Genomic DNA, 20,249 nt, shown 5'->3' with positions numbered 1-20,249 from the left:
CAGAGGAGAAGTAGCAGAGTTTTTGACAGAAGGTGAAGAGGTCGATAGCAAGGTTGAAGATACGGTTCGGGATGGTGAGGGTATTTTCAAGTTGGTTCCTGGACAGCGATGCACAACTCCTTCACTGACAATCATCTCAGGGCCACTGTGGTAGTCCTTGGTCTGAAACGATGTCACAGTACAGCACGATGCATACATCCAACTCAACAATTTAATCTCTGTGTAATGAACTTTTCTGAGTACATTACATTAGTGACTAGCGGACACTTTTGTTCATGGAAATTTCAGTGTCAAACTTCAAAATATGGAAACAAGCATGCCTCCGTGACAGGAACCATATCTCTCCACATTGAACATGTTTCTGATTATAGCTACATCAAAGATGCATTCATTTAAAGTCAAGTTACCGGAGGTTGAACATTCAACTTCTTCCATGACTCCATCTTGGATCAGCTTGTGGATCTGGAATTTGATGCGAGCCCGTCAAGTGATATCCTTGATGGTGGCCAATTCCTTCCCCATGCTCGCCATAAAAAGCTCATCCGCGGATGGTTCTGTTGATTGCATCATCCTCATTACTATTTACTATAGATGTGCAGAACTTTTGCTGGTGTTGGCGTGGTTGTCAGCAATGTTCCCTCTAATTTTTTTTATGATTCTGCGCGCACTCATCAACTCACTGCCTCTTGGACAACAGTGCTGACGACTGAAAAATGCTCATCACTTCGGATTTTTTTAGCGCAGCTTAGATTTTCTGTGCGCAGAGACCGTGTCAGCGCAACGCAATTACGCAGCTTGGAGGGATGATGTGATACAGCATACCCTAGCATTTGTTGTGTTACAATAGGTTTCAAGGTGAATGGAATCAAAATATCTATTGGACATTTGCAGCTACGTTTGGTCGAACTACCGATAAAACGAGGGTGTGAGCCTGAGATCATGGAAATTTCCACAAAATGCAAATATCATACTAGTTATGACTGTTGATAAGAGAATTCTCAAATATGAGTCTGCATTGTGCCATGTACTCATTTTCCGAATATCAAATTTCACAGCATACGCAGATCTACTCGACAAATGAGTACCTCTATTCCCTTGCTTCAATGCTTTCAGTACAGTCTGCACATCATCATCGTCATCATCTCTTGGGTGTTTCCGCTTGCGACTCCCTCTCTTCGCCGCTGTAGCAAATACACACAGTAGTTGAAGAATGAAGATACCTCGTTTTTGTAAAAATTCCACTTACGACGTGATGGTGCGTCGACCGATTCAACCGACAGCACCGATGTTGCTGGTGGATTGTCGAGCAACAGTGTGGCCACAGATGTTGCTGGCAGCATGTTATCAAGTACTGACGACGATGTGGCCACCAATGTTGTTGGCAGCGTGTCATCAAGTAAGGACGATGACAGCGGTTCCTCGGACATGTTTGATGATGTTCTGTATAACATGGAAAAATTCTTAACTATCATCAATCTGATAATTTTGATAACGACCAAAGATACACTGAGCTAAGGGTGGAGATCATAGACGAAACTTAAGTTCCGGTTGCCAAGTAACACATGCTTGAGTGCTGAGTATTACTCAATTGAGGATCATAAAGTATCCTCAGCCATAAAATGAGTTTTTAACGAGACTCAAAACGTCCGAAACTTAAGGTACGTGTAGTGCTAACTTAAGTACGCGACATGTTACTTCGAGAGCCCTGGCGTTACAGTTGGTCAGTCATCCAAGGCCCTATTTCTCGTCACGCAGCAACGGCGTCAGCATAGTTATACCACAATGACCTATAGTAATGCATAACAATGACCTGGGAGTTGCAGCGGACGACTGAAAACATAAGCAAATGGCTTCTGAGGTAATGTGCTGGGTATTATACTCTGCATCGTAATAGTCATACCGCAATGGTCTAGATTAATGCATAGCAATAATGGCTAGAAGCTACTGCGGATGACTGCAAATATAAACAACCAGGTGCTGAAGTGATGTGCGATGGTCAGGCTCGAAATCAATTTCTTAATGACTATTGTACTGATTTAACGTACTGTCATAGTAATTTATAACGGGCTAAATTGCTATCAACTATCAAATACAGAATTAGAAGCGATAATCTAACAATTGTAATATAATGGCTGATGTTCCAGCAAAGAGGGAGCACAATTTCTCTATTCAAGAAAAAAAGTTGTTGTTGGATTTAGTGGCAGAAAATCCCGTTATTGAAAATAAAAAAACAGACAAATATTCCACCAACGCGAAAGATAAAGAGTGGGAGAGTCTCGCGGAGAAGTTTAATTCCAGCGGCCTTGGGACAATTAGGAGCCAAAAATGTCTGACAAAACGTTGGATGAACATGAAAGATAGGGCGAAAAGTGACGAGGCAAGGCTCAAAAGCGGAAAACAGGGGGTGGGCCGAAGACGTTTATTCCAGACCCTTTGACGGAAGCAGTATGCTGTGAGTGTAAAAAAATTGAATGAATAGTTGCCTACAATCATACACACTGATTTGTAACAAATGTATTTTTCAGCTGTTGTTCCTGGTCAAATTCACCCTATCGATCATTGCCTTGATCACGATACAATCGATTGTGAAGAGGAATCTTACGTTATCATGCATTCGGAATCGCCGGTGACGAGTCATTCTTCGTCGACTCCCGTCCATTTCGGACGGAAATCAAAAAGAAGTGGCAGCTTTCATTTCGAAGAAAGCGTGGACCAACCCCCCAAAAGTCCAAATTTGAAGTCCTCCGTGACGAATATTTGGACGAAAAGATAAATGCTATGAAGCAACAAGAAGTAAGAAGAGAACGGGAGTTACAGTTAAAGGAAGAAGAGAGCGTATTGACGAAACAAGTTCTCCAGTTGAAAATAAAATATATGGAAATGAAATTTAAAACTGCTGGTTCGGAGTAATATGCAAATTCCTATTTCTGTTGTTGTTTCATTCATTATTTAATTGTTACTGCTTTACTACACATTACTTATTTCCCGTTCGAGATGCTGCATCTGTTGTTGTTTCTTTTATTTTATTGTTACTTCGTATATTAACTGCTTGCTGTAGGGTACATTTATTCCGCGTATATAAATTCAAATACACAAAAGAACTATAAATGAATATACGATATAGGAATAGTAGTTTAATAAAAATGGTAGTAAAAGCGAAAATTATTTCATAAGGTGTGCAAGGGCCTTACTCAAAAGTAATTTTCTAAAAAGGTATTTCTGACTGACCTTCCGGACAAAGTGTCGTTTTGTGACGGTGCAGTTACGATGTTTACATCGTAAATACTTGGCTCCAGGTCATATTCATCGGGCATCGGTTGTTTTAACGCAACTGCCACGTTGTGCAAGCACGCAATTGATATTATTATCGCCACGCTGCTCTGCAATTTAGTTCTGAGCGGGATCCGGAGAGCACGGAATCTTTGCTTCATAACTCCAAAACATTGCTCGATTCGTGCTCTAGTCGCAATGTGTGCACGATTGTATTTTTTCTCCTGTTCAGTGGTCGGATTGATAATTGGAGTTAGAAGGTGTTTTAATAACGGGTAGCCATTGTCACCTAACAGAATTCCGTCAATATTTCCGTCGTTGAAATCGTCGGCCAGTCTTGAGTTTCTAAAGATTCGGGAGTCGTGGCACGAGCCTGGCCAACGTACGACAATATTCATAATTTTTCTGTCCGCATTACACACCACTTGGACATTCAGGGACATGAACCCCTTTCTATTGCGGAACGTCTCCGCGTTATCTCCACCGGGGGAGACTATTGGGATGTGAGTGCAATCAATAGCACCAACAACTCCTGGGAATTTCTTGACCTTATAAAATTCACATTTCAGTGTTGCAGTATCATGCATCGAATGCATAAAACTGATTTTGTGCTTTGATATGGCGTACGCCACACGGTGTACACTTCTTCGTGCAGTGTGGCGAGACACGCCAGCAAGATCTCCATCGGTTACTTGGAAGTGTCCCGTAGCAAAAAAAAAACGCAATGCAATGGTTAATTGAAGCAGAGGGTGCAAGCCATGACTCCTAGCTTGGAAAACCTCGCCCCCTTTTATATTATCGAATATCTTAATGACGTCATTTTTATAAAACCGATATCGTTTTATAAATTCTCCGTCATCATATTTCTCAAATGGATTCTTAGTATCCCTGAGGCGCCTGCGTGGAATCGATTCCGATTGCAGAATCTCAATTTCTTCAATTAAAGCAGCCATTTCTTTGATTATTATTCGCAGAATGGCCGATATTTAGGTTTTGCGGACGATAACAATCGGAACAGACGCTCGTTACTTAGCGACGGCTTTGGATCATGACGTCATTCTGATAAAAATAAATCTGGCAACCAGTTTCAGGATTTTCACATATCGGCTTGAGTGTTAAACTCCACTCAGTTAAGTTAAGTGTGAGGATACTTTATGATCTCGAAGTTGAGTTCGAGTAACAGACACAACTCAGTTGAGTTGCTGCAGGCACTTAAGTTGAGGAAAGTTTATGATCTCCACCCTAAATGTGAAATTTTGGTGTGCTATCTGCTAATCCACGGAGTCAAATTATCAACTATTTTTTTGAAGAATCTAGTCTGTCTGAATTGATATGTTACGTTTTCAGTACGGTAGTGTTGCACTCACTGACTAACATAACTTAAGCAGTACTTACGGCATCAATAAATTAATAGCCTTCCTGCATCTCAAATAAATTCAACTGCAAGTTACCTGGTTAATGTACGGATCTGAAATCTCAAATAAAATTACCAAACAACTTACTGCCTCGTTTTAATGTACGGATCTAAAAAACTCATGATGCCCATCAACGGCCATCGGGGCAAAACAGCCTCATACCCTGATCCTGAGGGTATGTACTTGTTTTTCTCCTTCACATAGCAGTCACGGAGATTCTTTCATCTGAGTGTAAAACCTTGCCCTGTAATATTTTATGTTAGCTCGTGCTCGGAGATATTTACAAGGACACATTGTACCTGGGCATCCAAGGGCTTGTGACACTTCTCGCCAAACTCTTGCCTTCTTTTCTCTCAGATAATACGATGGGTGTGACTTGCCATAAAAAATACTCCTGGATCTCACTTCCTCAATAAGTATTTCGTCGTTGACTAAACTCATACTGGCGCTCATCTGTGAATTCAGAACATGGCGAAGGTGATATATTACTGATAATGAATCCTCGTGATATCTTGAAACGAAAACAACGGTACTGCTGGACTCTTCAGGAAACTGTTGGTACAGTGGTATTCAGAAGGAATATTTACATCTCTTCGATAAATTATTACTTACGCAATATTCCTTACTATTATTACCGAAATAATCACATGGCCGGACCTACGAGATCCGTACACGGTGAAGGTTTCCGAACAACTAATCGATATTTCACAAATCATTTTATCTCGGCTGTGACGTATATTCTCTCGTGCGGAATGATTCACTCGCGACTCTCGAATGAAACGCAACTGCAGCGTTCCTCCCGCGCACGGCGCTAGCGCGCGCTAGCGCTGGTGCATGAGCAGTGTTGCCAATTTAGCGATTTTGTCGCTAGATCTAGCGATTTTTTATTCGGTTTAGCGACAAAAACTATCAATCTAGCGACTAGCGATAAATCTGGCGACTTTTGAGAAATATTTAGCGATTTTCTAGCGATTTTGTCCGAGAATTTCTGATAGCAATCAATTTTGAACGGCAAACATCCTGCCCGTTTACTATCGTATGCGCGCCACAGCCTCAGCAAGCATCGCCGATCAGCGCTCAGGTAGCGTTCATGTATAGAAACGTATATATAGTGACTTTCCTGGTCATTTAAGTGAGTTTCGCCATAACTTCCAACCACAAAAATCTACAGTGTCCAGTTCGACAAACTCGTCAAAATCCTGAGCTATTGACCCCAACACAAAAGGAGTAATAACAATCATGCTCGCTCAAAAATAAACGATTTGTTATACACCATTGATCAGTTGGATGGGCGGTCAGCCGCTATAGGTAGTGGCAGCACCGTAACTGCTTCACCCCGAACCACCAATTAGGGGGGCGAGTTCGAAGGAACGCAAAATCATTTCGTAGATGAACACAAATTAAAGAGTATATTTTGAAAATTTGTGCAACTTTTTGCAAACTTTTTTTTCGCGCTCCACGTGATTTAGCGTTTAGGGTTAATACTAATATTATTAATTGGTCTAACATAGATTTTGGCGTCTGGTATTACCGCGCCACAGAGCAACAGAACAGAAAGTTTCAGCCAACACGGGATGCCAAAAAGTGAACGCAAAAGTTCGACAGCGTGAAAACCTTGGCCGGAATGACTGCCCCAACGTTGACCGAAAACTTCGATTTATACATGTCTAATTGTGCATTGCCGGTACCGAATCTTTCTGTCCTGCCAATCTGAACCCCAGAGGACAAACGCCATCCCGCAGTGAAAAATTATTTGGCAATTCAGAAATACCAATTTAGAATCGTGTGCGCCTTTAAGTTTAGTAGCCTGCTCATGGACGATTTCAATATCTTATCATATAGCAGACAGGAGGTCGTGAAATAATAACAACATTTAAAGAAGTAATTATGCCAACGACCCCGCCCGAATATATTCAATTGCTATTACGGGCCTTTAATTTTCAAAGACTACAGCTCACTCAGCTCTGTCATTACTCCGACTACGTGGGCTTAGAGAGGTTGAAAAATCTATAGCAATATATATGCAATTAGCAACAAAGATTAACTGATTCAATCATGAATTACGGAAAATGATCGCACCTAGCGCGGCAGGGCCAGAAAAAGTCAAGTTGCGTTATCATTATCACCCTAGCGGGGGGAGGGAGGGGCAAGACCAATGTTCTTTGGGGGAGGCTGACGAAGTACTGTTTCAGCCCCAGGTAGTGGTAAGTCCTCGGCGGGTCGGCCCTTCTTTTTTTCTAAAGTGTGCATCACTACGTGACCCGCAAAACCGGTGCATGTCGGGTTCAGGTATTCCTACCCATTTAAGGGAAGGCCAGATCCTTTCCGCAATCATTGGTATATCGCATCACGTATTACGTCTTCACGGACGCGTCGAGAAAAGCACTTGTATACCTAGGATGCTTTCCACCTCATATTCCTTTTCAGCGGCAGTTCGTGTCACGCCCATGTAGTGAGTGGTCATGACTGCAAATCTGGTCTCACGCATGCGATAATTGCGCGGAGCGATCTTCTTTGTTGAAATTCGCAGCACATTTGGTCATGTTTTAAGATTACTGTCATGAATATTGCGTATTACGAACTAGAAATATGATTAGAGTCATTTGAAACTGACGATTAACACACAGCTGACGAAACGGTATTGATATTCTGGTTCAACCTATCAACTTTGGGAATTAATGCAGATTTAGCGACATTTTTAGCTATTTTGTTTCAGGATTTAGCGACATCTAGTGATTTTCCACACCAGTTTTAGCGATTTTTGTCCGTCCGGAGTTGGCAACACTGCGCATGAGCAGAGCAAAGAATGAAACGTATGCGCGAGTGCGTGCCGCGTCTGAATATTGTACGTGTGATCTGCGCATAACTGTCGCGCGCGGTCAGCGTCATGCACGTCGCGCTTACCAAGCCTACCAAGAAAATAACATGAACTCTTCTTCAAATGTCACCCTTGACTACGATCAACCCGCCGATATCCGTTACGTGCCAAATGCGCACAATGATATAACTTATCGTTCTCGCGGTCAACCCGCCGATATCCGTTACGTGCCAAACGCGCACAATGATATAACTTCCCGTTCTCGCGGTCAACCCGCCGATATCCGTTACGTGCCAAACGCGCACAATGATATAACTTCTCGTTCTCGCGGTCAACCCGCCGATATCCGTTACGTGCCAAACGCACACAATGATATAACTTCCCGTTCTCGCGGTCAACCCGCCGATATCCGTTACGTGCCAAATGCGCACAAATGATTCAACTCCTAGTTCTCGCGGTCAAGCAGCCGCCGATATTCGTTACGTGACAAACGGGCACACAGATCTCACTCCTCATTCTCGCGGTCAAGCAGCCGCCGATATTCCTTACGTGCCAAACGGACACAACGATCTCATTCCTCGTTCACGCGGTCAATCCGCCGATATTCGTAATGTGCCAGATGGTTTACCTTGATTATCTGTAGTGCAATTGTTCATTCTACCAGTAGATATTACAAGCTGCCGTGCAAGTGTTAGTAGCATCTCTTGACGTGAATTTATATCTTTGCTGATGGATGATGATGAGAGACCCACGAGATCCAGCCGCAATGGTGGTTACGAGGCCCCTATAAGCAGCGTCAACCCTTCCCTTACAGTTGAACTGTGTCAGGAATGAAGACAATTCTCGAAGCCGCCAATGACGTGCGGTGAGGTTCATGGCTGGTGGGGCACGCCCCCCCCCAACATACAAGCACACACACAAACAAGTACGCACGTAACAATAGCAGCGGGCTTTGTCTGGAAGGGGGCTTTGTACACCATCTGTGGCATCTATATATAGTATATCCCATTTAATTATTTCATGGTATATCAGTACAGACTCTTGAGAAAACAAAATGATTCCTGGTGGACTGGTTATTATTTTCTGTAAAGTTCCTTTTATGCGTTTATTTTTTTTCCGTTTCCATGTCATGTTGCTCGCATTTCAACATTGTCAGTGACGTCCATATGTTTTCATCTTTGCGATCGATTTTGAGTGCTTCATGCCTCATTTTCTTCAAAACATCTTTCGATGGAATACCATCCCTGTTACCCGAGTTATATTTTTCAGTGTCGATAGTTTTCAGTTTTTTCAAATATAAGACTCTGGGGTGATATATTCAATTTCATCCATCATTTGTTTCCTCTTTTCATTTTTAATTTTTCTGCCATTCCTTCCTTGATGTTTAATTTCTCCATGATACTGTACATCGTACAGTATACCGTCCATTGTAGTAACCTTAACTGTGTTATCGCACGCATTTATTGTACAGTAGCCATAGCAGCAAATTCTTACTTTTTTTGATATGAGGTTGTAGCGATGACGCTTGAAAGCGAAGGAACGCCATGGATTGCTTTCACTGAGGTATTTCGCAATGACATCAGTCCAACCTGAATATGTAATCGTATTACCTCGAGCGCTTCTTTTTAATCTTTCCCATGTTCCAAAATCCATATGGAATCGAGAGTTTCTGGGTACAGGAACAGGGGGCCGCCAGGTATGATTTTTTTCGGAAGAAACTCAAATTCCTGTCCAGCGTCTAGAGAAATATCATCATGCTTGCGCAGTGTATCTTGCAGGATTGTCTCACAAGCATCTACTTGTAGACTGTCCGAGTTTTTCTTTTCGGTATTGGAATTGACGACGTTTGTCGCGAGATTCTCAAATTCCAGTCCAGTGTCTAGAGAAATATCATTATCCTCGCGCATTGCATCTTCCAGGCTTGTTTCACAAGCATCTACTTGTTGACTATCTGTGTTTTTCTTTTCAATATTGGAATCAATGATGTGAGTCCCGAGATTCTCGAATTCCTGGCCAGCAGCTATGGTAGTATTATTTTCAGAATGCATGAGGTCGTATGTAGAATTCCAGAAGTGTCTACATTTTCTCGTGGTATTTCGTATTTTCTCTTTCGATTTGGAAAGAATCGACGGGAAAAGCTTACTTACAAGAAAGATCCGTATTTCCTTCGGGGGATCTATTGAGAAGTTGATTTCCCTTGATTTGAAGAATTCTTCAACAGCGAGTTTAAATTTATTTCGATCAATTGGCACGGCACTGCCAAATCTGCCCCCGGACAGCATTTTCCTTTACACAATATGGGGTCGATTCCTCAGATGTTGGTTAATGCCCGATCATTGATTAACACCTCCATTGAGTGATCATTTCTATTAAACCATAATAAGGGAGTTCAGTAGCATTGTTACAGGAGGTCAACGGGAGCTTTGTGACGGGTGATATATGGTTGGTATGTGACGGTATAGAGCAGGGGTTCTCAACCTGGGGGCGCGCCCCCCTTGGGGGGCGCGGGAGGCTCTCAGGGGGGGCGCGAGAAATTGACAAAGTCAGTACAAATTGTACGTGTCTGAACATGTGTTTCACATCCATTATGAGAAGACGATTAATGAAGATGAAATTTATTCCATATTCAAGAAAGCTTGCAAAATACAAACTCTAGCAACCGCGCTCCACGGAGTATAGTCTGATTTCAACTTCATTTGAGCAAATTTTTGAAATTCTTTGGAGATATAGAGAGCAATTTCCACGTGTAAATCATTTATTGCTTCTTAGCTTTGACAATAGCCTAAAGCTTGTCGCGCTGGGCAGCTCTTGTTAGTAGCTTGCGAACTGCACTGCCTAAGACAGACTTAGATGCAACATAGGTTGCCCGGTTTCGCCCTCAATTAGGCTATAAATCAACACAATTTAATTAATTTCCAAAACTGATCAACTTTAGCATGGCAGGACAGAACGACGCCTTGCTCTCTGTACTTACTACCAGCATCAGGATTAGTCTCAGGGTAACCTACCTTGAAATTAATTAATGGATGTCTTGTTCCATGTTTTTTTGTTATTTTCAAACAAGTTTGGAGAAATTTGTCAGCAATGTAAAAGACTCAACAACTGGAATGCAGATTCAAAATTGGCGTAAGATATACCTTATGTATACTATTAGATCAGGGGTGGGCAGCCTGCGGCCGTAGAATGGAATTTGAGCGGCCGTCGACGCCTAATTCAATTAGTATGTGTTGGCGGCCGTAGAAATGCAAATTGCAATTACGAATTCACTCCCGCATTTTCGAGAGATTTTAATTAATCTTGAAATTTTCTTCGCCCTCCGCGCAATTCAACTAGACGGTATTCCGCGCAATATGGCATACGAAGCAAGGCGTCAGGCTGCGGAATTAATGAATTCGGTCAATGGGGATGTAGCTGCTCTCCACTCGCAAGTTCGGGGATTTGAAGAAAAGTTTCAGCTGATGAGCAGTGGCATGGGTGACATAAAAGGTATGTTGGCTTCTGTGGTGAACTCGCCTAAGGTTGATGCCGACAGCAATGGGGAATTAGGTTGTGATCCTGTAAGTAGGCCCAAGGCTGGATTTGTGATAGATTCTTGTGGAGATGAGACTGCATTTGTCCCTCCTTGTAATGGTGCTCAAAGTAGTCCTAAAATGATGAATGGGGGACCGTTCCCTTATGGTGCGTCTGATTATGTTAAAATGGCCCCTGACACATTTGATGGTGCTAGCGGTACTTCTCTGGAGGAATACCTCTGTCATTTTGAATTTACTGCTTTGTGTAACGAGTGGAACAATGAACGTAAAGGTTGCTACTTGGGTGCTAGTTTGCGTGGCCGAGCTTTGTCTGTTGCGTGTGAGCTATCAGCTGAGGTTCGTGTGCAGCATGTGCGCCTCGTTGAACATTTGAGAAAGAGATGTAAAACTAGTTCTCATGGCTCACTTGTTTATCGTAATTCCTTCAGCACTAGAAAGAACTTGCCAGGGGAGTCACCCACAGCTTTTGCTGCGGCCCTGCGAAGTTTAGCCCATAAGGCATATCCTCAAATGTCTGACCAAGTTTGTGAGCAGATGGTAATTCAGCGGTTTTGCCATGGTTTCTCAGACCCCCATGAGTGTGCTTTACTTAGCTTGCAGGATTCGAGGAATTTGGACGACCTGATTAAAGTCGCAGAGGTTTACGAAGGCGCTTTTTCGAGTAAACTAGACCAGGGCAAGGTGGCCAAGTCTTTGATTAAAACTGGTGATGGTTATGACTCTGATGGAAATTGTACGCCCAGTAGTGGAGTGTGTTCTGGTGTTTCTGATCTTCGCAAAGACTTGGAAGCTTTGTCTTTGGAGGTTAAGAAACTTGTGAAATCGATGGAATCTGCCCCAGTTAGGTATTCAAAGCCAGAACGTCGCGTAATGTCAAAATGCTATCGGTGCGGTGATCTGTCTCATTTGATACGTAATTGCGCAAGGTGCCGTGGGGCTGGTCACGTGGCCGATCAATGTCAATTCCAGTATCCTGCTCCGAACCAGATGTATGGCCCGGTGTATAATCAAAATGTGCCTGCTCAACCGACCCATCAAGCTTTAAACCGATAGTAGCGGATCATTGGTCCAGTGATACCGCGAATGAGACCAGTGCTATGGACCAATCATTGGATAGGATGTTAGAACATGATTCTTTGATTTTTTCGTTAGCTTTATCAACTAATTGGTTTGCGATGGTGAGTGTGAATGGTTTTTCGATCAAGTTTCTTATTGACACGGGCAGTGCGATTACAGTTATCGATATTTCTGTGTGGGATGATATGCCTAACAAAGGTGAGCTGTTTCCGTATGAGAAGTCGTATAAAGTTGCCAATGGTGGATGGCTGAACGTGTTAGGTAGGAGTAGGGTGCAAATGTGCATTGAGTCTGTGTTTGTTGTCAAGGAAGTGGTTGTTGCGGAGCTCGGCGCCGCTGTTGGGATTTTGGGTTATGATTATTTTAAAGAGTATGATTGTGTGTTGTATGCGAAAGACGAATGCATGGAAGTGTTGGGCCAAAGGATCAATCTTAAACCGTCCGTTCCATCAGTGCCCTGCTGTAGAATCTTTTTGGATAGTGATGTAGCTATATCTGGGTACAGTGAGACGATAATATATGGTAAACTTAATGAGACTTGGCCCCAGTTGGATGGAATTGCAGTTGTTTTCGAACCTTCAGGTAATTTCGTGAATGAATATGAGTCGAGTGGTCTGTATTTGGTCCCTGGATTGGTAGACCCAGAATTGGATAGGATACCCTTGCTGTTGGTTAATTCTGGCGGTGAGGACATTATTTTGCCAGCTGCCTTGTTACTGGGGGTTTTGTGTCCGCAAGAGTGTCAGCCTGTGGAATTTTGCTGTCCCACGCTTGTTCAGGATGTTCCTCATTATCCCGGATGTCTACCTGAGCATCTGGAGTGTCTGGTAGACGGTGTGGAAGGTCTCTCTGATTTCCACCTCAAATCATTGCGGAACCTTCTGATTGAATTTCAGGATGTTTTCTGTGGCCCAGATGGTCGCTTGGGTCGTACTTCTGTGATCAAGCACAAAATTGTGACTTCCTCGTCTAAACCAATCAAAGTGCCTCCGCGACGATTGGGCTGGGCCAAGCGAAAGATATTGGACGCTGAGATTGATAAGATGCTGGATCAAGATGTTATTGAGCAATCGGACTCCCCGTATAATACACCATTGTTGTTGGTGCCTAAGAAAGATGGATCATCTCGTGTTGTTTTGGATTTTCGAAAACTGAACGAAGTTACAGTGAAAGATGCCTATAGTCTGCCAAGGATTGATGACATTTTAGACTCGCTCGGCAACTCCACTTGGTTTTCTGTTTTTGATTTAGCCAGTGGTTTCTGGCAGGTGGAGATTGATGAGAAGGATCGCCACAAAACTGCTTTCAGCCTTCCTGGGAGAGACCATTACCAGTTCAAGGTTATGGCTTTTGGATTGGCCAACTCGCCACCTCTGTTTCAAAGATTGATGGAAAAAGTTCTTGCTGGTATTTTATACAAGAAAGCTCTGGTATTCATTGATGATGTCATGGTATATGCCGGGAGTTTCGAAGAAGAAGTTGCAAATTTGAGGGATGTTTTCCTCAGGATTCGTTCTGCAGGACTGAAATTTAAACCGTCCAAGTGCAAATTGTTCAGAAAGTCGGTGGAGTATTTGGGTCATGTTATCACATCAAACGGTGTTTTGTGCTGTGAAGAGAAAGTGAATGCGATCAAGGAGTGGCCTGTGCCTTGTAAATTGAAGGATTTGCAGGCATTCTTGGGCACTGCAAATTATTACCGACAGTTCGTGCCATTCTTTGCATCGGTGGCCAAACCTTTGCTGCGGCTCACAAAGAAAGGTGTCAACTTCAAATGGGATGAACAGTGTCAGATGGCATTTGATCAATTGAAAACGAAACTGACCTCGGCTCCTATATTGGCGTTTCCTTCGGAGGATGGTGGTGCTTTTATATTGGATTCTGATTGTTCTGGTTTTGATGCAGGAGCAGTGTTGTCACAGCTTCAAGATGGCGAAGAAAAGGTAATTGCATATGCAAGTAAATCTCTTTCAAAGGAACAGTGTAATTGGTGCGCTACTTTCCGAGAGCTGTATGCATGTAGATGGGCAGTTGAACATTTCAAGACTTATCTTTGGGGTCGAAAATTCATTCTGAGGGTTGATCATGCAGCGCTTAAATGGCTGATGAATTTTCGCGAACCGGAAGGCCTGGTAGCCCGTTGGATATCTTATTTGAATACGTATGATTTCACGGTCGAACATAGGCCTGGGAAGCTTCATGGTAATGCTGATGGCTTAAGTCGCAGACCTCGGCGACGTTGCAATCGCGAAGAGTGTGGCTCGTGTGCCCCGTATTTGCCTTCCGAAGGTGGTAAAATTGTATCTGCAATTGTTGCCGGTATTTCTGACGATAGGACTACTAATTGGTTGGGATCTTATACGTTATCTGACGTGCGTCAAGGGCAAGCAGAAGACCCGGAACTTAATGTGGTCATACAGTATAAAGAGAATCGTACGGACCGTCCCACATCTGAAGAATTGTTGTTTCAGCCGCATGTAGTGCGTCAGCTGTGTATGCAGTGGTCTGTGTTGTCGCTGCGTAATGGTGTGCTGTATAGAAAGTATTCGAAGGCAAAGCCTGGATGTCCCGTAACGTATCAACTGGTAGTGCCAAGATCATGGCGCAGGGAACTCTTCAATCACCTTCATACTCTTCGGACTGCAGGTCACCTTGGACGGGACAAGACTTACTGGAAGATGAGAGAACGCTACTACTGGCCCGGTATGAAACGCATGGTGGAGCACTGGGTGAAATTTTGCAAGACTTGTACGGCTACCAAATCGCCTCATGGTATTCACCAAGCTACTTTGTGCAAAATGCTTTGTGCTGAACCTTTAGATAGAGTGTCGCTTGATTTTGTTGGGCCATTGCCTGAAACTGACGAGGGGTATTTGCACATGTTGGTGCTTACTGATTACTTTTCAAAATGGGTTGAAGTGTATCCGATGCGTGTTAAATCTGCTCAAAATACTGCGGAAATTCTGGTGTCCCAATTTTTCACCAAATATGGGTGCCCGCGCATAATTCATACTGACCAAGGGGGGCAATTCGAGGGAGAACTTTTTCAGCACATGTGTTTGCTCTTTGATATTAGAAAGACACGCACCACCCCCTATCATCCCCGTTCGGATGGACTCTGTGAGCGTATGAACAGAACGCTACAGCAAATGCTTACTAGTTTTGTTGATGATTCTCGGTCTGATTGGGCTGACCATTTGCCGTATATTTTGATGGCTTATCGCTCAACAGTTCATCATTCGACTGGTTATACCCCGAATCGCCTGTTTATGGGTCGTGAAATATCGCTTCCTACTGATATCATGTATGGTCGGCCCCCCAGTGATGACAGTGCCAAATGCTATGTGGATTATGTCAATTGGTTTCGTGATGCTTGCTCTGATGCTTTTACTTTTGCTCGGGAACGTCTATCTAAGTCTGCAGTGAGGCAGAAACGTGATTTTGATCGTGCGGTGAGACCGCTGGCTTTTGCCGTGGGTGACTATTGTTGGTATTTCTATCCTCCTAGGTAGAGAAAATTGTCCTCTGGATGTAATTGTTGAGCAAATTTCAGAGTGTGTTTACCGCATACAGAAAGTCGGAACTCAAAATTTTCGCAAGTCTCATGTTGATTACCTGATGCCTTATGATCGTGACGATGGGGAAAGTAGTGATGTTGGTGTTTTTGAACCAGTAATAGCTGATGTTTCTGATCATGGTGATGAGATTTTTGATATTGTGGATGATCAGGACGTGCCTGAAACTGTATACACTACAAGGTCGAAACGTTTTGTCAGGCGTCCTAGGTATTGGACTACGTTAAATGGACACTTGGTCGACCCATGACAATGCATGCTTCTTCTCATTCTGAACTTGCTGCGGGGAGTACGCGGAAATAACGCGGTCTGAAAACTATTGTGAATCTCTTTACATCGACTATATTAGGAGGTCTTCCACAATAAGCAGCTCACATGGTCGCATTGCTCAATAATGAGTGAATTACTTGGCTTATATAGTCAGAGTACGGTATGTACTAGTCATATTAAATATTTTTCTACATGCATTGCAAAGCAGAGGAATAGACAAATTGCAGATTCCAAGAAAAGATCAGAGTGATGATGTTGATGCAGAAGATGCCAGATGCGACCCAGTCGATGCCGACTGTTGTATGTGTGGTGGATGACTTGATTTCGGATGAAGAGAAAGAAGACGAAAGCGGAAAAGACATAGCAGTGGAAATCTCCCTAATATTCATTTTACTGCTTTGGCGTAAGATGATATATAATCCTATGATTTCAGATATTGATGACGTGATGCAGGCAATACGAGAGGAGGGGGAAAGACCGCAAACTCCTCAAAGATTGATTACGTGATGCAGGCAATACGATAGGAGGGGAGAAAGACCGCAAACTCCTCAAAGAAATCTTTGAACAATTCTTTCAAGACAGCTAGAATTACGTTTACTAAAATTGATTGTTACGAAACATTGAGCAGCAAATAAAAATCTTATGAGTAGCTATAGCTCAGAATGACGAAGTGGGTACACTGTTAGAAAAATCCGTAAATATACACCTCTTTAATCAGTAAACGAATTCACACACGTTGCCGTAAGGTAATTTACTGTTATTTACGGCGCATTTAATTACGGACATGAGATCGTAACTCGATTCACCGAATCAAATCCGTAAATTATTGTATTTGTCACATGTATGGATGGGCGTTTCTTGTGATGAAGAAAGAAAGATTTTGTTAAAATTGTAATTTTATATACAATAGGGTCACACAAACGAGTCGAGTACTATGATTTCGATTTTAGCACGGCTTGACATAGACTGTTGACAATTAGTAAACTGAATACTGTCATTTACTAGTTACAGAACTTAAATATCGCAACGATCAATATATTCATATTGAAATAATTTCTGCAGACCAGCCGTGCAATACCAAGTAGACTGAGAAGAAGGCTACAGAATAGAATGTATTGTGGTATATGGATTTTCACCTTCATATCTGAATAGCATATTCATATTAAAATGAACCCGAATATTTTCGGCTGACACTCGTCAGGGGTAATCGTCAGCAACTAGTAGAGAATTCGAAAGAACAGCGTATATCAACAATCGTAACACAAAATATGACGTCACCAGCACGAAATGTCGAATACGAGAGCGTTCAATGTACTATTTTTAGATGATACACGAACTCTTTTTGTTGACACAGCCTTGGCTGGTGTATTTTGATAAAAGTCGACTCCAAGGCGCACAAATGAAAGTGTGAGCGACCCTTTCCGAGTATGCGAAATCTGTCGTCTCGATAATTTTTCGCACAGGCGGGATTATCCAATAAGTGTTTGCCAATTGCAGAATTTATGGCCTTTGATTGGTCCGCATCAATCTTGAGCGGGTGAGTTAAGGGTGAGCTTTTCATCGAGCGTGTTCTAATGAATCTAGGGACATGCTGATTTATGCGTTCCTGCAAGCGCTCTGACGTTCTTCCCACGTAGCCACAATCACCTTGTCTTAACATTGTTTACTTCTTGGAGTGCTTTGACATTCTTTTTTTGGACATGGTTACATTCTGTTATAAATTTGACTCCGAAATCAACATCATGTATGTTTCTTTTCCTTCCATTGGTGTCATAAAGCCTATTGTGAAGGCTCTGCTGGTGTAAATTCAATTCCTGGTACAAGGTGTGTGGATCCGCTTTTGTTTGCTGAAAAAGACTGTTCACCCTTTCAAATTCTTGCACAATTGGTGTTGCAAACACAAAATATGAGTAATTGCTGTCATCAGGTAGCATTTCCTTTAGAAGTCGAGCCTTGTACTTTCCATCCATCTTCTTTGTAGCTAATTCTGCACTGGTAAAGTAGGCCTTGAGCTCCTGCCAATTCATTAAAATGTTAAACATCACCTTCCTCCTTACTAACCATCTGGTCGATGATAGTTTTTCAAATGGCCGTGGAATACTTGACATCGGCTCAACAGCTGTTGTGGCATTCATGACAAGAAATAGCTCCTTATATGCCTCCCTCCTTAACTCACTGTTACAAAACCATCGTGGTATTTCTGAAAGCATAAATCCAATGTTTGATGGCAGTTTTGAAAATGCATACTGAATGCATAATGCAAGTGAGTGACAGGTACATTCAAGTTGCACACATTGCGGGGACACTTTCTCCAACCTAGACCACACAGAATTGTTGCAACCAAGCATCGCTGAAGCTCCATCTGAGGCAAAACCAATGCAGTTTGCTAGACTTTGATTGATGCTTGTAATTTCTGCATCAATCAAATTGAAAAGATTTTCTCCTGTTGCTTCAAGTACAGGAATTAAACCCAGAAATGCAGTGATTATTTCATTACTTTTTTCACTAAAGTAGCAAACCAGGATACACAAATGCTTTTGGATAGAGATGTCAGTTGATTCATCGACAATAATGGCATATTTCTTGTCTTTTAAATCATCAATTAAATCCGACTTCATGGAAGGTGAAATGATGTTCTTTATTAAGCATGTACACTTAGTTCTATGCATCTTGATTTCTTCCAAAGTGCTACCTTTTCCATGAGTTACCATGATTTCTCCAAGGTGGTCAATCGAACGAATAGCACTGTGACAGGTTACGCTTACGGCAATCTGAAGTTCAGCCATTTTGAGTTCATAATTTTGGATGCTTGAACTCTTAACAACTTTTAGCGTAGTTTGCCCTTTCGACGGAACTCTCCTCATATGTTTTTCGGACTTATCATGCCTCATCAAGTTGTTTTGCTTGGGTATCATGGTAGTATGGCATAACCTGCAATATGCATCTTCTGAACCATCACTCGCCTTCTTTAACCAAACAAATTTCTTTTCCCATTTACTATTATACTTCCGCCCTTTATCATAACTGCTCTTCCACCGGCCCTTTGCTGATGATGCCATACTCAAAATGACTTAGCTAGCTAGCTTATGGTAAAAAAAAACTACAAAACTGAATAGGGTTGCTAGATAACTTTTGATAAAATACATCAAGTACTGTCTGTAGCCGCAGTAACGTTTTATTCTCAGTATACAACCTCGTTGCGCTGTGGGCTGACTAATTTTGACTATGCATGTTGTAAATCAGATGCGTCTTCTTGAGTGAAATAACACTTTAGATAACACAAAGTACCATCAACAAACAGAGCAAATTAATATAATGCCAAATCTTTATGAAATTATGACAGATTAATTACACATTGAAATGAAATATGATACCTAACACTGTAAATCTAAAAGGTGGAAAAAATGGTAGGAAAATGGAGAAAGATACTTTCTCTCCATTTATCCACCGTATATCCACCACATATGGAGGAATTTAGAGGGTGGAAAGAGGGAGGAATGAATAGTCTACCATATTTGGTGGAAAACAGTTATTGACATGGTGGAAATCAGAAATGACTGTTGGCAAACTGTCGTATGGCCCAATTAAAACATAACAGTCGATACTGGCTCATAGTTAATAACGTCATCAGACACGAATTTGGAGTCGAGTGTTGTTTTTTCACTCAATATAAAGTCATAGTCGCATGCATTTTGGAATATTGATAAAATATTAAACAGTTTTATTCAAGTGGTTTACCCAGTAGAGGGATTAGTAAATTTGAAAATGTCTGACTGCTATAATGGATTGTGATAATTATTTCAAGATCCTGCACGACCGTAGCATAACCAAAACCTTTAACGTATATTATTATTGCCAATATTGTCACTAATGAACCGTGACCGGCGGTAATTCAGCATCCGGGACTCTGACAGTTTGCTATTTCGAATATACGGGGAAGCGCTCTCCGTCGTCAGTCAGTCAGTCGACAGAAAAAGATATTCATATTCATTGATTTTGAGTTAATCACAGTTATGATTATTATTGAGTTTAGTTCATAAGTTGTGTCATCTGCTTAATCGATTTCTTATGAAGTACCGGTATCGCTCGTGACTAAAAATTCAATGAACTTAGTTAGCAGTACCTGAGAGATGAGAATGATGCATCTGATGATCTGATACTGTTTTTCTGCTGATATCTTGTTTGGTGGGAAGGTAATTCAAGTAACCCAACGGGTGATTATAATGCAAGAAATTAGCTAGGAAGAATACATTTTCATATTCATGTATACTATAGATAGAGTTATTGGGTA

General features: G+C 42.1%; 2 protein-coding genes and 1 long non-coding RNA gene across 4 annotated transcripts in view; all 3 read right to left on the bottom strand.

Annotated features, from left to right (window-relative positions):
- LOC145434886 (uncharacterized) overlaps positions 1-20,249 on the bottom strand; it is a 271,087-nt gene that overhangs the window by 236,408 nt on the left and 14,430 nt on the right. The gene's annotated exons all lie outside the window — the stretch shown is intronic.
- Positions 285-1,782, bottom strand: LOC145434868 (uncharacterized). Its single transcript, XM_080312114.1, has 3 exons — positions 1,247-1,782; positions 1,086-1,181; positions 285-554 (listed from the first exon to the last, which is right to left on the bottom strand). The coding sequence occupies exons 1-3, from the start codon at positions 1,470-1,472 to the stop codon at positions 484-486; spliced, it is 393 nt and encodes a 130-aa protein (XP_080168240.1). The 5' UTR covers positions 1,473-1,782; the 3' UTR covers positions 285-483.
- LOC145435370 (zinc finger protein 862-like) lies at positions 17,089-19,017 on the bottom strand. Its single transcript, XM_080312648.1, has one exon. The coding sequence runs from the start codon at positions 19,015-19,017 to the stop codon at positions 17,602-17,604; it is 1,416 nt and encodes a 471-aa protein (XP_080168774.1). The 3' UTR covers positions 17,089-17,601.

This window comes from Botryllus schlosseri, chromosome 3 (assembly GCF_051294905.1).
Source record: "Botryllus schlosseri isolate E-star chromosome 3, Bs_hap1, whole genome shotgun sequence".
In the NCBI taxonomy this organism is placed as follows: domain Eukaryota; kingdom Metazoa; phylum Chordata; class Ascidiacea; order Stolidobranchia; family Styelidae; genus Botryllus; species Botryllus schlosseri.
Note: the sequence above shows the minus strand (reverse complement) of the source record. Positions and strands in the feature narration are given on the sequence as shown.